The 13881-nt window shown below is 34.9% G+C and overlaps 1 protein-coding gene, 1 long non-coding RNA gene and 1 pseudogene across 5 annotated transcripts; 2 read left to right on the top strand and 1 right to left on the bottom strand.

The window, feature by feature from the left end:
- Window positions 1-4905: 4905 nt before the first annotated feature.
- Window positions 4906-6407, bottom strand: LOC147485734 (uncharacterized). Its single transcript, XR_015201158.1, has 2 exons — window positions 6274-6407; window positions 4906-5240 (listed from the first exon to the last, which is right to left on the bottom strand). It is a non-coding gene; the product is annotated as an uncharacterized LOC147485734 (long non-coding RNA).
- On the top strand, window positions 5118-10562 carry LOC147485733 (stromal processing peptidase, chloroplastic-like). 3 transcript variants are annotated; one of them, XM_086570952.1, is made up of 10 exons: window positions 5118-5258; window positions 5465-5524; window positions 6276-6474; window positions 7272-7319; window positions 7724-7831; window positions 8362-8514; window positions 8939-9065; window positions 9318-9397; window positions 9609-9709; window positions 10412-10562. In XM_086570952.1, the coding sequence occupies exons 2-8, from the start codon at window positions 5508-5510 to the stop codon at window positions 9332-9334; spliced, it is 669 nt and encodes a 222-aa protein (XP_086427078.1). In that variant the 5' UTR covers window positions 5118-5258; window positions 5465-5507; the 3' UTR covers window positions 9335-9397; window positions 9609-9709; window positions 10412-10562. The 3 variants fall into 3 exon arrangements, with proteins under 3 accessions (XP_086427078.1, XP_086427077.1, XP_086427079.1); XM_086570951.1 differs by lacking the exon at window positions 5465-5524 and having other exon boundaries at window positions 5122-5258; XM_086570953.1 differs by lacking the exons at window positions 5465-5524; window positions 7724-7831 and having other exon boundaries at window positions 5122-5258.
- A 17-nt stretch (window positions 10563-10579) lies between these two features.
- LOC147485732 (patatin-like protein 2) lies at window positions 10580-13881 on the top strand (annotated as a pseudogene). The gene is made up of 4 exons (XR_015201157.1): window positions 10580-11616; window positions 11780-11964; window positions 13276-13468; window positions 13674-13881. The product of XR_015201157.1 is annotated as a patatin-like protein 2 (transcript).

Raw genomic sequence — 13881 nt, 5'->3', positions numbered from 1 at the left:
CTTTTTATGCTAGCACAATAGCTACATTGAAGCATACCCGAGCGGTGATTGATAATATGACTTGTACCGATGTAAGCATTTTTGTATGTAAATAATTTTATTTATTAATTGATATTATTAGTATATGGTTAATGATTAATTTCCTCGATCATATGCTATTTGACAGGTTGAATGGTATCCTTATGCTGAAGTCCGAGCTACACGGTCGGTTGATGAAATAGCATTTTTCGAGGGATTTATATGCTTTCTTGATAATGTCGAGCAGTACAATGTTTCGAGGGTTGTGCGTCAGTTGGGTCATATGCAGTTTATACCTTCAGATCCCCCAAGACCAAAGACCTCGACGTGAACTACTTCCGGACGCGGGTACGTTGTGAAATTTAATATTACGTCTTCCTACTGGAGTAAATGGCATAATCACTTGATACAACTTGAACATCGATGACCCATTTCGTCTTATCCATGGGAGTGTGTTAGTAGATACACGAGTTGGTACGAAAACAATAGTCATATTCGAATGATAAACCGTGATCATCCTAATCACTACTCCCTACAGAGTCTTCCATATCATAATCTGGTGAGTTAATACCTTACAACGTTTTTGTTTTGTTTTTTTTTTTTTTTTTTTTTTTTTTTTTTTTTGTTTTTTATGTATTTTATAAATGTATATACTAATGTAGTTTTTCGTTTTCATTTTCACAGCACCCCATCGTCGATGAAATTTCTCGCTTGCTCAATCAAGGCCTTTGGGTGGGATCAAGGATTCCGATGATGCACGGAACGAGTTCATGGAGGCATACAATTTGACCTCGGTGCAAGTTCATTGGCGGACGATATCGTGAATGAGCATAAGTGAAGAAGCAACCTATTCTTGAGCATTGATCTCAACTCTTGGAGTTCTAATAGTATAAGGATGTTTAGGTTGTTTTTGTTGTAAAGAGTAACGTTGTGATATCTGTACCCAAATACTTGATTTTGTCGTATGTTATTTCAAAATATTATTTGATGTTATGTGATTCTCCATTTTATGTGTTTGGTTTTGAATTTGGAAGTGTTAGAATTGTTGGAATATGGAATTTGGAAGTGTTAGAATTGTTGGAAGAGTCCTTGTTGGAATATGGAAGTTAAGAAAAAAAGAAATCGAGGTTCGCCAAATTTCAGTCCCAAACGACTTGGCCACACCGGTCAAGAGGCCAAAAAACAGACCAAGTCATTTTTTCAAGTTCAAATCTCAAACGACATGGCTACACCATTTGGACAAAGTCCCAAACGATGTCAGATAATATGAGTATTGTGTCTAAACTAATGAAGGAGAATTTTGTTTGATGATTTCATATACTACTAGCTCAAATGGTAATGTCATCAATTTATAATAAGCTAAGGTGGGAAGACCAAAGTTTTGTTTTTGTATTAATTGTTGCATATGGATGGGACCATAGGTTTCTTTTTTTTTTCTCTAGAAAGACTAATTACTTTTTATTTCTTTTCTAAATCACAAAAGATTCCTTGGGACTCAATTTTCTTTACATTCGAAGCTCTTATACATAAATACACTTTGGACGCATTTTGTTTATTTGACGAAATTAGCATATGTTGTTGTGTTGCTCCTTATAATGCCTATCATTGCTCTGTAGCTGAAAATTGTACAGGAGACAACTGAAAAACGGACTTTGGTGGGCGAGACGAAGGGTTTTGTTTTGTTTTTCGTTTTGTTTTTGGTTTGTTTTAATTTGGGCCCTTAGATCTCGAGATGGAGTGGGCGAGATGAGTGCGCGAGATTGGGAGTGGGCGTATCCCTCCCCTATATATATATATATATATATATATATATATATATATATATATATGGGGAAAGATAGAGGCACATTCATCAGAGCCACATTCTAGCCACATTGTAAATTAATCTAAGCAAAATCATGGATTTAAAAGTTGAATTAAATGCTGAATTTTTGTAGATATAATCTCCCCACCATGGAGAACATGCTCACAAAAATTCATCTCATTCAAAGAAATCTAACCTTAGAACATGCTCACAAAATTTTTGGACCGTTAGATAAAGAGCTCAAAAATGAACACTAATTTTACATGGTTAGACATATCCAAATATTATAATTTTTGTGAGAATGATCTTTATGGTGGGAAGATCATCTCCACCAAAACCAGACCTTAATTCATTTGTATGTGAAAAATGTGGCTATAATGTAATGCGATAAGAATGTGCCTCTATCCTCCCTATATATATATATATATATATATATATATATATATATATAATTACAAAATATGAATATGATATACGCTCCAGCTAGCCATGAAGGCACAAATTATGTTGTCGTCTTTTATCTTTGGTGCTATCTCTACACGTCTATGAACACCATGTCGCAAAGAATTTTGGCAAAACCTTCTTTGTGTTTGTTATTTTGGGATATTGAAACACATAAACCACTGTTGACATTGAAAATGTAAACAGAAAACCTATGCAAATTGCAAATATACCAAAGTTATTGGGCAGGTAATTGAACCATACTATACAATTGAGAATATTCACTGCAACAGTTAACTACACTTTGAGCAATCCTTTGCACATTGTAAGGTATATCAACAAATGTTAATTTGCTCTTGTTCAACTCATGACGGCACACCTGACTCATCTCTTACTTCAGAACCGTAAAGTATAAGACATGAAATAAAAAATAGAAAAAGATTTGTGTCAAATTCACTCTACAAAAATTATTTTGAACATACTTCAACGGACTGAACATGAAATTTTGTAGTTCAAAAGAAACTTAATTCAGATATATATATATAAACGGTGACTACATGCAATCGGAGGTAATGCACTTTTCCTAAATTTCATAATTTGATTTCATTTTATGGTTTTGAATTGTTTTTGTTTATTTCATTTTCGTTAACTCATAGTTTTTCTATAATTCCAATCGTTCATCGAGACGATGTAAACCAACTATCCATTTTAAAGTGTTGCATAATGGTTTTGTCGCCCTCATATTTTAACGCCTTGCATGTTATTGACTCGATTGAAATCCAACTATTTTAGAGTATGTCTCATCCTATATTTTAACCAATTAACTCAGAGTAATATCTAATTCATACTTGTCATAACTTTCCGATCCGCTTTTAAATTCTTGTAAGCTATCAATTAAGAAATTAAAATACCCATGAAAAAAACCTCATTGAACTGATCATCTCTATAAGAACTTCTCAATAAACTTGTTATTTTTTATTTTGATTTTTTCGTAGACTTGTCTTTTAATAAATTGCTTTTTGGAAAAATGGTAGAAACCTTAAATAATTTGCTAATTTTATTTTAGTATTTTAGATAGTCTAAATCTTTGGCATATAGTGTAATACCTACGCCCGTGTGGGAATATAATCGCTTCTAGCCCGTGAAGTGAGGTTGAAACAGTACTTGAAAGGTGCCTAGCCCCGGCAAGGGTAAGCCTCATGTATGAATTCTAGCATCTATGAAGTTGTTTGAGATATGAGACATAAGTAATTCATTCGCCAAATCCCAACATAGAGATTTTTTTTTTCCGGATTTATAGATTCATGGAAACAATGTAGTGAAGTTTGCTCATGTAGGAGTAGTCATAGGATGGGTGGCCTCCTGAAAACTTGTTGTCGGTGTCAAAAAACCTTACACTATGGTGACTATGTGGGAACAATCGATGTGTAGGATTTTTGATTCCTTAAATATCAACTTTGATAATAAAAAAAAAAATTGAAAATTTTGATTGAATTGAGTTCTTTATTTTAATTTTTGAAATATTGCAAAAGCATTAATTAATTTGATATTATTGGAAAATTATTTTTTAATTACCTAATTAAACCATTATTTATTGATTTGCAAAATTAATAAAAAAAATTTAACTATCATTATTTATTGATTTAATAAATTAATGAAAAGTTTTAATTACCAATTAAACCATTATTTATTGATTTGCTTAATTAATAACAAATTTTAACTATCATTATTTATTGATTTAATAAATAGAAGTCTTAATTACTACTAGCAAACTGACACGTGGCATAGCCACGTGAGCGGGCAGTTTTTTTGGGCAGTGGTAATGCTGTAATTGTTCACAAAAAATGAGGGCAATGTTTCAATTTCGAAAAGAGGAGTCCACGTGTCAGCTTTTTGGACAGTGGCAATATTGCAAATATTTGCAAAACTGAGGATAATGTGTTAAATCAAGGGAGAAACGTCTAAATTTTACCGGTCAAATACCGGTCTTACCCTTCCATAACATATCTTATTTACGTATTTACCTTTTAATAATAATTGTAATAACCAAATATGTTCAGGGGTATAAGAGGAAAATATCACTGTTCACGAGACAGTTTTCTTTAAAGTAGTTAGATTATTTATTGATTTGGTAAATTAATGGGAAGTCTTAATTGCCATCAAACTCCAACACGTGGCGGAACGGTGGCCCTCGATTTATACCCGCTCATATTGAATCCCAGCCGTAGGTCATAAAACTTCCCTCTCTTGTTATATTAGATATTGTTTATGAAATTGAACTTTTGACTTATTTTTTTTACCGGTTGGATTTGCAAATTTGATTTTTATAGACGGGAGAGGGTGCTTGAGAACAAAAACATATCTAACAATTCACAATAATTCATTTGATTATAAAAGCTATAAAGAATATAATTTTATCTATCTAATAAAAAGGACAGTGTAGGCCCCCAAAAGTAATCCTAACTTTTGAATCTAATTTATGATATGACAGATCGAAAGACTTATAGAGTGTGGGCAGGATAATAAGGGGCAACAAGAGCAGTAGATCATTATTGAAGTTAACAAAGGCTGTTGGACTTTTTGGTGTTCGGTTGGGCGTTTTTAACCGGGCTTCGGCCTTCGGGTGGTAATTCAACAAATAAAAATGTTGACTGTTTAATTAGGACCGAGAACCCATCTCGCTGCATAGCCTAAGACTTCGTACATCACTGTAAATGCCCCCTTTCGGGTGGGCCCGACAAATACAGGGTCGAAGCACTACGCGCTTAATAGGCCCACGCCCCTAACAATCCATCAAATTTGATGCCCCACTAAGGTTACAAGCAGGCGCTACCCAGCTCGGCGAAACATACTGGGACAAATTGAGTTATATAGTGTTAGAAACACATTCAATCACCCGATGTGGGACTAAGGTTTGTTAATGTTGGAATTTCGCTTTACCTTGAGAGATAATGGGATGCGCGCAGCTTTCCAACTACTTCATATGGTACTTGAGGTAAGATGATTCAATTATTGGTACTTTCATTTGATAACATCTTCTGTCCCTCACGCATGCCATGACTTACTTTTTAATTCCTTCTTGTTTTGAGCAATCATTCGAGGCTCTTATACACAAACACACTTTGGACGCATTTTGTTTATTTGACGAAATTAGCATATGTTCTTGTGTTGCTCCTTATAATGTCTATCATTGCTCTGCAGCTGAAAATTGAAAAACGGACTTCGCTACCTTATTCTACCAAATATGGTTCCAGCAAACAGGTACCTCTTTCTTCTGTTGCACGTGATTTAGTAGTGGCGATGATCTGTTCCTCCTTGGTAGATAAGTTGGGTTTGCAGTAGTATTCAGTGACTGTTGATTACGTAAATTTAGAAAGACAACCATCTGCATAAACACATTTTTCTTCGGCATGACTATTTTATGTTGACTTGATAATATGGCTGCGAGTAGTGCATTACAAATTAAAAAGACATGAGCTGCTTGTTGGAATGAATTAATCATGAAATTTTATGCAACTTTATAGTTTGGAGACAATGTTTTGAATACCTTCCTTAGATCTTTTATGAGCTATATTACCTGGATATTGGCACTTATCGTCTTTCTAATCATGTCTGTTTGAATTGTTAATGTAAATGGTTATTACGATATATTGAGGAAAAATATTAGGTTCAATATCTTATGTTCCTACTTCCTGTAAAAACAATACACTGCATCCTGGAGATCATCATCTTATGAACATTTTTTCCAACTTTTGTAGCCAGCTCAGATGTGAAATTCAATTTTTTTGCAATATCGACAACCCAATTTTTCATTTCTTTTTGGAAATGGATAGAAGCGCCAAATAAAGGTTGTTTGCTATGATGATTGCCATGAGCAGGACATCATCTTCACCCATATGATATGAGCATGTATCATTCGCTATGTCATGAAGTTGCTTGAATGTGTCGAGGGACGAGGGAAAGTTCTTATAGTTGTCATTGTCTAATTTTTATTTATCATTGTTGAGTACAGGTTTGAGGCTCATATGGAAGTTCATGTTGGATCAATTGATGAGGAAGATGATGAGCAAGGTATTGCACATATGATTGAACAGGTGGCGTTTTTAGGAAGTAAGAAGCGTGAAAAGTTACTTGGAACTGGAGCAAGATCTAATGCTTACACAGATTTCCATCATACAGTGTTTCATATCCATTCACCTACTAGCTCAAAGGTTTGCTATGCTTTTCAGATCGGATTTATTTTCTATGAAACATTTGAAGGAACTGTACTAATTCTAGTTTGAGTTATTGGTAAAACAATGTTAACCTGGTATCAGGTGCTAGTAGCAGGTTTTGGATTGTGCCATGTGTCAGACTTAGTTGAATCACGTAATTAAAATCTTGAGACAGCCATGTTGCTATTGTTTTGCCATCTTTCTAGTATTTAAGGCTATTTGGTAATTGTTTTCTCAAAATATGTCAATACTTTTCATATTTCTCTTTGAATAAGAAATATCATATCCTATAGTGAGTAGTCACATGCTAGGGTGTCAGAGACCTTGGTCCTATCATTCTGTGTATGAGATACCCTGATTAAAGTGTGTTGGTATCTAAGTTACATTGACACGGATAGGTGTGTCCGTCTCCGACATGGATACATGGCGAAATTTCAAAAATTGATGTATATCTCATACAATATGTGTCTAACACGGACATGTGGATAGATATCTGACATGTATTATTTTTGAAATATGGCATGTCCAAGTTACATAGGTTGGTATATGTCTAAAGGTGTTGGTGAATATGATAAGGTGTTTGACAAGGCTAAGAGTATGGTTGCCTTCTCTTATAGATAAAGACACTCAAGTATGTGTTGCCAAAGCTAAATGATCTAGAAGTATTCTTGGCATATCACTACATATCTAATCTTCTTTTTTTGTTTTTTAAAATTTTGAAAAGGTAGTAATACTTTCATTGATTTAAAATATATAATTGTATTTTTGAATCAAATACAATGTTTGTTTGTCAGGATTCTGATGGGGATCTCCTTCCTTTCGTTCTGGATGCTTTGAATGAGGTACATGTAAATCTTGTAGCAATTCGCATAAGATGTTGTTTTCTGTTTAAAGTTTAAACACCTTGACATGGCCTTCTGAGGTTTTTGGTAATATTTAATCACCAAAAAGTACACATGATAAAGGAATACAATAAATATATATCAACACAAATATCTCAATTTACTGATGTCCGTGTTAAGATAATCCTACTGACAGTAAGTTGACATTCATGCTGTCATATAGTTCTTTAATGAAAAATTTATCAGTTGTACTTTTCGGTGATTACTTTTAAAGTTTTAATGAAAAATTTATTTCCTCTCCAAAATTTCCTAAAGATACTCCTATTTGTATAATAGTACAAGTTAAAATGGTAATTCTAATGGTAATTCTAATCAAGTATACTTATATCTTTTTGTGAGTACAGATAGCATTTCACCCTAAATTTCTTGCTTCCCGGGTAGAAAAGGAGAGACGAGCAATCCTATCAGAACTACAGATGATGAATACAATTGAGTATCGTGTTGATTGTCAGGTGAGTAGCACGATCTAAATGTAGGCCCCTTTATAATTTTGATCATAGTTATCAAGTCGTATCATACTTTATTTTATTTTTAGTGTATCGAGTATTGAATCGTATCGTGTATCGTATGGTGCACTTGAGATAAATTTGTATAGTTTTATATGTGTTTGTGCAATGTGTTTGTAAGTTTCATCGACAAAGATACATATATACGGTTTATCATGTACACAATTAATAATGTATGGTAAGAAATGTCATCATTTTCAATTACTAGACGCAAATTATTATTATACATAAAGGTCTAGGCTGGATATTATCGGTCCATTCCTAAAAGCTTAGAACGATCATGGTAGCAATGTTGAATGGAGATGAGCGGTTTGTTGAGCCTACACCACAGTCATTAGAGAACTTATCGCTACAGACTGTGAAAAGTGCTGTCATGAATCAATTTTTCGGTGATAATATGGAGGTATCTCAGAATCATCTCAAAACTATATATATCCCCCTTTGTTGCCTTGATCCCCATCAATGTCTTCTTTCAGGTGAGTATTGTGGGAGATTTTACAGAGGATGAAATTGAATCTTGCATTCTGGATTATCTGGGGACAATTACCGCAAGGAGAAGTGCTGAGCAAGTGCATGGATTCGATCCAATCATGTTGCGACCTTCACCATCTGATCTTCAGTCTCAACAAGTAAGAAACTGGAGCTAGTATAATTAATATTTATTAGCATTAATTATCAAAAAAACATATTTATTAGCATCATTGTCATATTCTGAATCTCTAAAGAAGCATGGTTGTCGTATGTTCAAGTAAAATTATATTGATGTTAATGAAGAATAAATTTTGGAAAAAAAGGAGTAGTGCCCTTGATTGATTTCAGCCTTCTCTCACGCATCTTTATATAGGAAAATAGTAAGGTTTACATGATAGAAACATAAAAATGTTTGAGTCGTGGGGACCCTTTGGTGGGAAATGTCCCAACTGTCCCGTAGAACTCTACAACTCATATGTTCAACGGTTCAAATTCCAAAGAACTACATGGTGTTATTGTGGTCTCAGGGTAATTTCTTTATTGTTATATAACTTATATCAGGATAACTTTTTTAATTGCCAGGTATTCTTGAAAGATACTGATGAGAGGGCATGTGCTTATTTTGCTGGACCAGCACCAAACCGTTGGGGCTTTACAACTGACGGACAAGATCTTTTTGATTCTGTAAACAGTAGTTTGCGTGGAAATGGTAAGCTACTACTCACATCCAGGAGATACTGTTTTTTTCTTTTTCTTTTTTTGGATTGGTAGGAGACATTGGTTGTGGACGACCAACTGTCGTCTTCTAAGTATGTAAGATGAATCATTAAGTTCATTAGATGTTACTTATGGACTTTGTTGTTTTACACTTATTGCAATTCATAACATTGTTATATTATACCCATTTCCATTTTTCTTTTTTCACTTCACTACTATTTCTAAGGCCTGGTCTTAATTTCAGGTCTACAAAGCTGTTGATGCGTGCAAGAACGTTCTTAGAGGTCTGCATAGCAACAAGATCGCCAGAGGGAATTGGACAGGGTTAGTTTTTCTCCATCCACTCGGGAAGTTTTTTCTCCATCCCTTAAGTGATGCTAGTTTCAGTTATGTAGGGGATGGTAGCATCCAAATTAAGGACTGATCAAAATTTTGTTTTCTAATCGTTGAGCATTGTGTTTGAATCCACTAAGTCTTTTGGTCCTTATATCAATAGAGATATACTCTCACAGTGCTTCTCTTGCAAATGTTGCAGGCGAAACGAACTCTTCTGTGAGACATGAAGCTGAAACCAAGTCAAACGCTTATTGGCTTGGATTACTCGCTCACTTACAGGCCACTTCTGTTCCAAAGAAGGTATAGGAGATATTCAATGCTCTTTGCTATCTGTGTTTATTTTATATCATGTTTTGCACTGTTCTAAGGACAATCCATCGATTGAAAGATATAATCTACTTGATGAGGCTCAGATGCCGCTTACTTTATAGTTTATATTCTAGGTCTGAACCTATTCATCCACTCAATTATGTTTATTGTGGTAATAATGTTATATCTCTCACGATCTCAACTATCCCTTCTGGTCATCTCTTTGGTAGGTTGGTCCTCTACTCTTTTAGAATCGTCAAGCATAATTTGACTTCACTTGGAGATTTATTTGTCTATGTTCACGAGCGAATCCTAGCTCTACTTATTCTTGGTTGATCACCTATTGGGGCTATCTTCGATGTATTCCACTCCATCAACATCTCATCTCTGCTACCCAAGTCTGTGGACGTGTTTCTTGGTTGCTAAAACTTATCCTCCATTGTTGCTATCATCTTTACAAAACATGCTTTCTCAACTTGATTGGAGTTCATCAGTCGACCTCCAATTCAACCATCCATCCTTCGTGCTCCCCCCTTTGCCTTTGTTATTCCCACAAACTCTACCGACTAAACTAGCTGGCATCTGGTAGCTTAGTAGCATAGATTGTAAAATGAAGAAAGTATAAAATTTAGTTTGCCTGCCATACTTATTGTCACTAATCTGTTTGAAAACACGTTTGTGCACTTATACCAGGATATAGCGTGCATTAAAGAAATGCCTTTACTTTACGAAGTTGCTACAATCGAGGATGTATACCTTGCATATGAATTCTTGAAGGTAGATGAGGATTCTTTGTTTTCATGCATTGGAGTCGCCGGGTCTCAGGCAGGCGAAACCATTCCCGGTAAGATCTGTTTCCACTAACAGCTACAGAGTTGCATCTCTTTAGCTTAGCCATCATTGGATAAAACTTTGAATTCTGAATTCAATATATGAATGTTGAACTGACTGAACTGAAAGTTCGAATGAATGTTTGGTGAACTGAGTGAAATTGTTCTGAAGTCTGAACTTAAAACCAGCCACTTCAAATTTTGGGAATCTTACAAATAAGTCACCCAAATTTGACTTAATTTCTCCCACTTATTTCAAGAGATGTTAAATTTAAGCAATTTGTGTTTTTGCTACTTAAGTGCTTACTACTTATAAGTTTCTGTAAGTCAAGTTTTCCTACTTACACTTTTGAGCTTTTGGCACTTATAAGTAGCAAAATATACCAAAATAAAGGGCTTTTGCAGTGTATTTTGTTTTTTTAAATATCAACTTGGGAGTGCCGGAGTGCCAAACCTGTCCAAGATATGTGCTAGTTCAATAATGCCATACCTCCCTGGGATTCCTCGAAACTACAAGTCATTGCCTACTCAACATAAGTAACTCGATCCTACTGAATTTCCAAGCTCGAACAGAAGAACTCATCAAACCTGCCCAAGTAATAAAGTCAACTGGGTCTGCTATTCCATGTGGGCCCTGGTTTTCTTTTGGATAATCATATCATCATATGAGCGCTCTAATTATATTAGTCATTTGTATTATCGAAAAAAATATATATATTAGTCATTTCTTAACAATTTATCCAGTTTTCAGTTCACCATGAGAGAAGGAAAAGTATGACATGAATATATATAAACATCTTTGCCATGCCACTAGGTATAATATATATAGTTGCTCGTGCACTATTGGTACAATTATTCTATAAATTGTAACACAAAAGTCTTACATTTTCTTGGTATAAACCATCAAACACTCTTAAACCCTCGAGAAAGAAAGAGAGAGCAATGGCTAGCATTGCTACCTGATCACCTAGTAAGGGGAAGATGATTACAGTGTTGAGCATAGATGGAGGTGGTGTTAAAGGTTTACTTCCAGCAATCATGCTTGCTTTTCTTGAAGCACAGTTGCAGGTGAGGCAAACATACGTAACACTTCAGTATATCTATATTTAACTCCAATAAAAACCAGATGCCTGATCTCTTGACCTCTGACTCCCATACCTGTGTGCATGTTAGTTTTATATATTTTTCAGACTGATTGAATTCTGATGAATAAGGTGTAATTGTGTTGTAGGAACTAGATGGAGAGGAAGTCAGACTTGCCGATTATTTTGACGCTGTGGCTGGCACTAGCACTGGCGGACTTATTGCCACCATGATTACTGCTCCTGATGACAATAACCGACCACTTTATGCAGCCAAAGACATCGTCGCCTTCTACCTTAAGCACTGTCCCGGCATATTTCCTCAAAAAAACAAGTTAGTAATCACCCAAACAAGAAAATAAAGTTAATAAAAAAATTCATTAGGTAGTGCTTATCTGTGCATACACATATCTCGCTCTAGCCACCAATTGTTCGGACCAGGTGGTCCTTAGGAAACAAACATCGTGATTTCTTTTGTTGAAAACTCCCGTATATAGCCGTATATATAGACGTCCTTGACTGAAGAAGAATATACAAAAGGAGTTTTCGTCCCTGAACCAGGTGTTTATAAAGTAAAATGGAAACAATAAGAATTTATAGTACTGCATGTCCCTCTTTTTACAACTAGCCATTGTTCAAAATTATAAAGATGGATCGTGTTGAAGGAGTCAGAGCTGAAGCTTCTTCATAATGGCTTAATGGGATCTTATGGTATAAACATAAAATTACATATGCAATCATGTTAGTACTCTTAGACAATTGAGAATAATAATATCTTCTGAAGAATAAGAGTGTGTTTGGCAACTGAGACTGGAAACTAATTAAGAATAGAATGGAGTAGGAAACCATTGGAATGGAATCTATTAGAATAGAATTTGATTCCAACTTACAAAATGTGTATTTGGCAAACGTTCAGAAATCATCGGAATTCAATTCCTACTTCAATTAATGCGTTTGGTTGCCGTATAGAATTCTCTAACAGACTCCAATTTTTAGTTTATTTCCCCATTTTCGGATTAGAAATAAAAAACCGATTCCCATAGTCTAGGATTCCTTTGGATTAACAGGGTTTGTCAAAGACTTAATAAAAGGAATTGGAGTCCGTTTAGAATCCAATTCTATTGGATTCTATGTCTCCAAATAGGCCAAAAGTGAGTGGTCCACAAAGAATTCCAGTTAATTCCACTCCTCAAGTCCGATTCCTGGTAAACAAACGCACCCTATGATTAAACATATTTAATTTTCTTACCATTGTATATATGAAATGATGGTTTCACCATAAAAAAATAAGGGTTAACTAGTATTACCCCCCACTAGATGAGCCAATTAGGATTTCCCCCACCACTAGATGAGAAATTAGGGTCTCCCCTAATACACACAAAAAAAAAAGTCAAAGTGGGTTGACCGAAATTTTTTTTGTGTATTTAGGGGGGAGACCCTAATTTCCCATCTAGTGGGGGAGAAATCCTAATTGGCTCATCTAGTGGGGTAATACTAGTTCACCCAAAAAATAATATGAGATGATGGTAACATGGACGTTATCAAGAGCACATTTCTATTAGCAACACTTGCAGTGCAAATACATTCCTACTAACCTGAATTTATGAATGTATGTGTAAGTTTAATAAGATTTTCTATTATTCAGTTGGGGCTTGCTAGGTATGGCTACAAATGTAATGGATGCAATGAATGGACCCAAGTATGATGGAAAATATCTACGATCACTACTGCAAGGTTTCCTTGGGAATAAAAAACTACATCATCAAACCTTAACTCCAGTGGTTATACCCGCCTTAGACATCAAGCATCTTCAACCTGTTATCTTCTCAACCTATGAGGTAGAACTCAACTCCCATCCTTTAAACTTTTTTTGAACAACTAGGCTATCAAACAATTCATTCAATAAATTCCTTTAGCATGAGAAATTGATTTGAAATACTACTAAGACTACCTCTTTTCTGAGTTCTAAAGATGTGTGGTTCTTTCATCTATTCCTCACTCGTTAGCATAATTATAAAAAATAAATACATCTATTTGATGCAGGCGAAAAGAGATGGCTTGAAAGAACCTCTATCAGACATGTGTATCGTACATCAGCAGCTCCCACATTTTTACCAGCTCATCACTTCAAAACCATATTAAACATCAGACACCCAAGGAAATGTCAAGGGTTACAACCTCATTGATGGTGGAGTTGCTGCCAATAATCCCGTCAGTCTGCTCATTAATCTATAAATCTAGTTTGCAGGCA

Source organism: Coptis chinensis, chromosome 7 (genome assembly GCF_015680905.1).
Source record: "Coptis chinensis isolate HL-2020 chromosome 7, ASM1568090v1, whole genome shotgun sequence".
Lineage (NCBI taxonomy): Eukaryota > Viridiplantae > Streptophyta > Magnoliopsida > Ranunculales > Ranunculaceae > Coptis > Coptis chinensis.
The sequence above is the reverse complement of the archived record's forward strand: the minus strand, read 5'-3'. Positions and strand labels throughout refer to the sequence as shown.

Excerpts from the sequence above, each read along its gene's own strand:
- LOC147485733 (XM_086570951.1), top strand. The coding sequence starts at position 5,215 with ATGGGATGCGCGCAGCTTTCCAACTACTTCATATGGTACTTGAG. Across the intron at positions 5,259-6,275 it reads TACTTCATATGGTACTTGAG|GTTTGAGGCTCATATGGAAG; the intron begins GTAAGATGATTC and ends TGTTGAGTACAG. Across the intron at positions 7,320-7,723 it reads TTCTGGATGCTTTGAATGAG|ATAGCATTTCACCCTAAATT; the intron begins GTACATGTAAAT and ends TTGTGAGTACAG.